Source organism: Neophocaena asiaeorientalis, unplaced genomic scaffold (assembly GCF_003031525.2).
Source record: "Neophocaena asiaeorientalis asiaeorientalis breed wild unplaced genomic scaffold, Neophocaena_asiaeorientalis_V1.1 scaffold760, whole genome shotgun sequence".
In the NCBI taxonomy this organism is placed as follows: domain Eukaryota; kingdom Metazoa; phylum Chordata; class Mammalia; order Artiodactyla; family Phocoenidae; genus Neophocaena; species Neophocaena asiaeorientalis.
This window is the reverse complement of record NW_020174640.1, coordinates 11,064-14,483: the sequence shown is the minus strand read 5'-3', so window position 1 is coordinate 14,483 and position 3,420 is coordinate 11,064. Positions and strand designations below refer to the sequence as shown.

Below are 3,420 nucleotides of genomic sequence, written 5' to 3'. Positions count from 1 at the left end.
GTATTCTTTAGGTTTTCCTTTATTTCTGGTCTCTTTGTAGTATACTCTTAGTTTCTGTGATCTCTAACTATCCTTATTTCATCCTTTTCATGAAAGAGTATTTTGCTGGGTACACACTTCTACATGGACTGTTATTTCCCCTCTACACTTTGAAGGTAATATATCACTGTCTCTGGATTTCTTTGGCATAGTTGGGGTGTCAGCTATCATTTTAATTCTTACCCTTTTGTAGATCATTTGCTCTTTTTCTCTGGCTGCATTTAATATCTTCTGTTTGTATTTTGATATTCTGTAATTTTTATCCAAGTGTGCTTAGACGTGAATTTTTTATTTAACTTTTAACTTTTATTTAACTTAGTATATCGTGCTTTGGGGATTTTTGGTCCACGTTTTCTGTCAGTCCAAAAAATTTTACCGTTACTTTCTTTTAAGTATTTCTTCGCATTCATTTTTATGTTCCTGAGATTCCAGTTAGCTGTGCATCTGTCCTTTTCATTCAGTTCTTCATTTCTGTTAATGTTTCTCATAGTGTCCATTATTATTCTATTCTTGTCTTACAAATAAATTATCTTCTAGAATTCCTTGCTGGATATTTCTTAGAGATGATGATGATGATAATTTTAGTTTTCTTTCATTTTCTTGATTATGTCTCATCCAAGGTTTGTGTTTTCATATTTATTTATCTTGGTCTTACTCTTTTATGATGTGAGCATTCCTCAAATATCTGATGGCCACTGGTTGTGTATTTATATTCAAGACTGAGCACATACACAGGGAAACTGGGAGCATTACGTAAGTGGTCAGAGCGCGTGGAATAGGTATCATTGCTTTGTGATGAGAGGAATCTGCGCTTCAGAATCTGTTGAAATCTCTCAGTTGCTGATTGCTCCATTTTGTTTGCCATTTTTCGTTTTTCTTAGGCTATTGCTCTTATTTGAAGGAAGTTTTGGGGCAGAAGAGGGAACATGAATAGACTTATTCTGACATATTGAATTAAAAGCCCAGGTTGATTTTTTTTTTATTTTTTTTTTTTTTTTTTTTTTTTGCTATTTAATCTTGCCTGTCAGGAAATTCAGTGTGATTGTTGGATGTCTTACATGAAATATAGGAAACCTAGCAGCGGGGCTTTTCTTTGCCGGACAGTCAGGCTAACTGTGGCTAGGCCTGATACCTTCTGGGACATTGCCTAGTTCAGTCTTGTTTTGCTATCCCTGTTGCTGTCAATGAAAGGGCCTTTGGAATTCAGAATGGTCTCATTTTCTCTATCTTTTCTAGGCATGGACTCAAACTGGTGGGTGCTGAAGTCTGATTTTCGTTTACCAACTGAGGAGGAGATCAGGGCTATGGTGTCTCCAGAGCAGTGCTGCGCTTATTATAGCATGATAGCAGCAGAGCAGCGGCTGAAGGTGAACACCTTCCTCTTAGGCACTACTTATGCCTATGGGTTTTTTTCAGAGAGATGAGGGTGAAGACTTTTCTCACTGGCTTACAAATGATGATTACTAGATTATTACCAACTATTTATAAAGTCACACTGTATGGTGTACTCTGTGTACATCAGTTCTGGGGTAAACTGCATTGTAGCTACATACCAGTGGGAAGGCTTAGTGAGGGACTTAGGGCATATTGTTTTGCTTTGAAAATGGTTGCTCATTCATTTGGGTGGTGGTTTTAATCACTGTTCTTTGTAAGACAGGTGTGTTAGCAGGAAAAGTACTTCTTAGTTGTTTGCCATAGCCTTCCAGGTGGGCAGAGATGATGATGGTGCTGGACATGTGGTTTAGAGAAGCATAATGTCCTTCTGAGGCCAAAATAGGAAAGGTCTAGCTGGGGTGAGATAGCACAACTCTGTCCCATTGAGTTAATAAGCATCTCTATTCCTCTTCCTAACGGGCCTTAACTATTCACATGTATTAGCCTAAGGATGTAGAATGGTGATAGGTACGCCTAAGACTTTACAGAATCCATTCTCTACGCAAAATGGGCTTTGGTGTTCTGTACTTGGTATTCAGTGAAACTTGTGCTTTGTCTTATGCATGGATTTGTCCTCTTCCAGGATGCTGGCTATGGTGAGAAGTCCTTTTTTGCTCCAGAAGAGGAAAATGAGGAAGATTTCCAGATGAAGATTGATGATGAGGTATGGCTTTAATCTTTATTGGTACATCCCATATATCCTTTTTTTTAAAAAAAAAAACAGCTTTATTGAGATGATTGACATACAATAAACGTCACGTATTTAAAGTGTACTATTTGGTACATTTCGTTGTATGTTTATACCTGTGAAATTGTCGTGACAAGATAATGAGTGTATCTGTCACCCCCACAAGTTTCTTCGTGCCTCTTTGAAATCCCTTTCTCCATTCTCCTCCCTTCTCTCTACCCTCCCTGTCCCTCCTTGACAACCACTGATGTGCTTCCCGTCACTATAGATGAGTTTGCACTTTTTAGAATTTTAGGTAAATGGAATCGTACAGTTACATGTACTCTTTTTTTTAATACATGTAACACAAAATTTACCATCTTAACCTTTAAGTGTGTATTCAGTAGTGTTAAAGTACATTCACATTGTTATACAACCAATCTCCAGAACTCTTTTCATCTTGTAAAACTGAAACTATTACCCATTAAACAGTAATTCACCGTTTTTCCCTCCCTCAGCCCCTGGCAACCACCATTTTACTTTCTGTCCCTATGAATTCCCTATGAATTTTACTACTTCAGGTATTCCACCTAGGTGGAATCATGCAGTATTTTTTTTTTAACATCTTTATTGGGGTATAATTGCTTTACAATGGTGTGCTAGTTTCTGCTTTATAACAAAGTGAATCAGCTATACACATACATACGTTCCCATATCTCCTCCTTCTTACGTCTCCCTCTCTCGCACCCTCCCTATCCTACCCCTCCAGGTGGTCACAAAGCACCGAGCCGATCTCCCTGTGCCATGCGGCTGCTTCCCACCAGCTATCTACCTTACGTTTGTTAGTGTATGTATGTCCATGCCTCTCTCTCGCCCTGTCACAGCTCACCCTTCCCCCTCCCCATATCCTCAAGTCCGTTCTCCAGTAGGTCTGTGTCTTTATTCTTGTCTTACCACTAGGTTCTTTGTGACATTTTTATTTTTCTTAACTTCCATATATATGTGTTAGCATACGGGATTTGTCTTTCTCTTTCTGACTTACTTCACTCTGTATGACAGACTCTAGGTCTATCCACCTCATTACAAATAGCTCAATTTCGTTTCTTTTTAGGGCTGAGTAATACTCCATTGTATGTATGTGCCACTTCTTCTTTATCCATTCATCTGTCGATGGACACTTAGGGTGCTTCCATGTCCTGGCTATTGTAAATAGAGCTGCAGTGAACATTTTGATACATGACTCTTTTTGAATTATGGTTTTCTCAGGGTATATGCCCAGT

At 38.5% G+C, this 3,420-nt stretch overlaps 1 protein-coding gene across 1 annotated transcript in view; it reads left to right on the top strand.

The window, feature by feature from the left end:
- The window catches only part of LOC112408522 (transcription initiation factor TFIID subunit 1), a gene marked incomplete at its 5' end in the record, with an annotated part of 30,514 nt that overhangs the window by 16,109 nt on the left and 10,985 nt on the right, over positions 1-3,420 (top strand). Inside the window, 2 exons of the mRNA XM_024758115.1 lie at positions 1,276-1,406; positions 2,057-2,137. Of these exons, the coding sequence (XP_024613883.1) occupies positions 1,276-1,406; positions 2,057-2,137 (212 nt within the window). The remainder of the gene's footprint in view (positions 1-1,275; positions 1,407-2,056; positions 2,138-3,420) is intronic.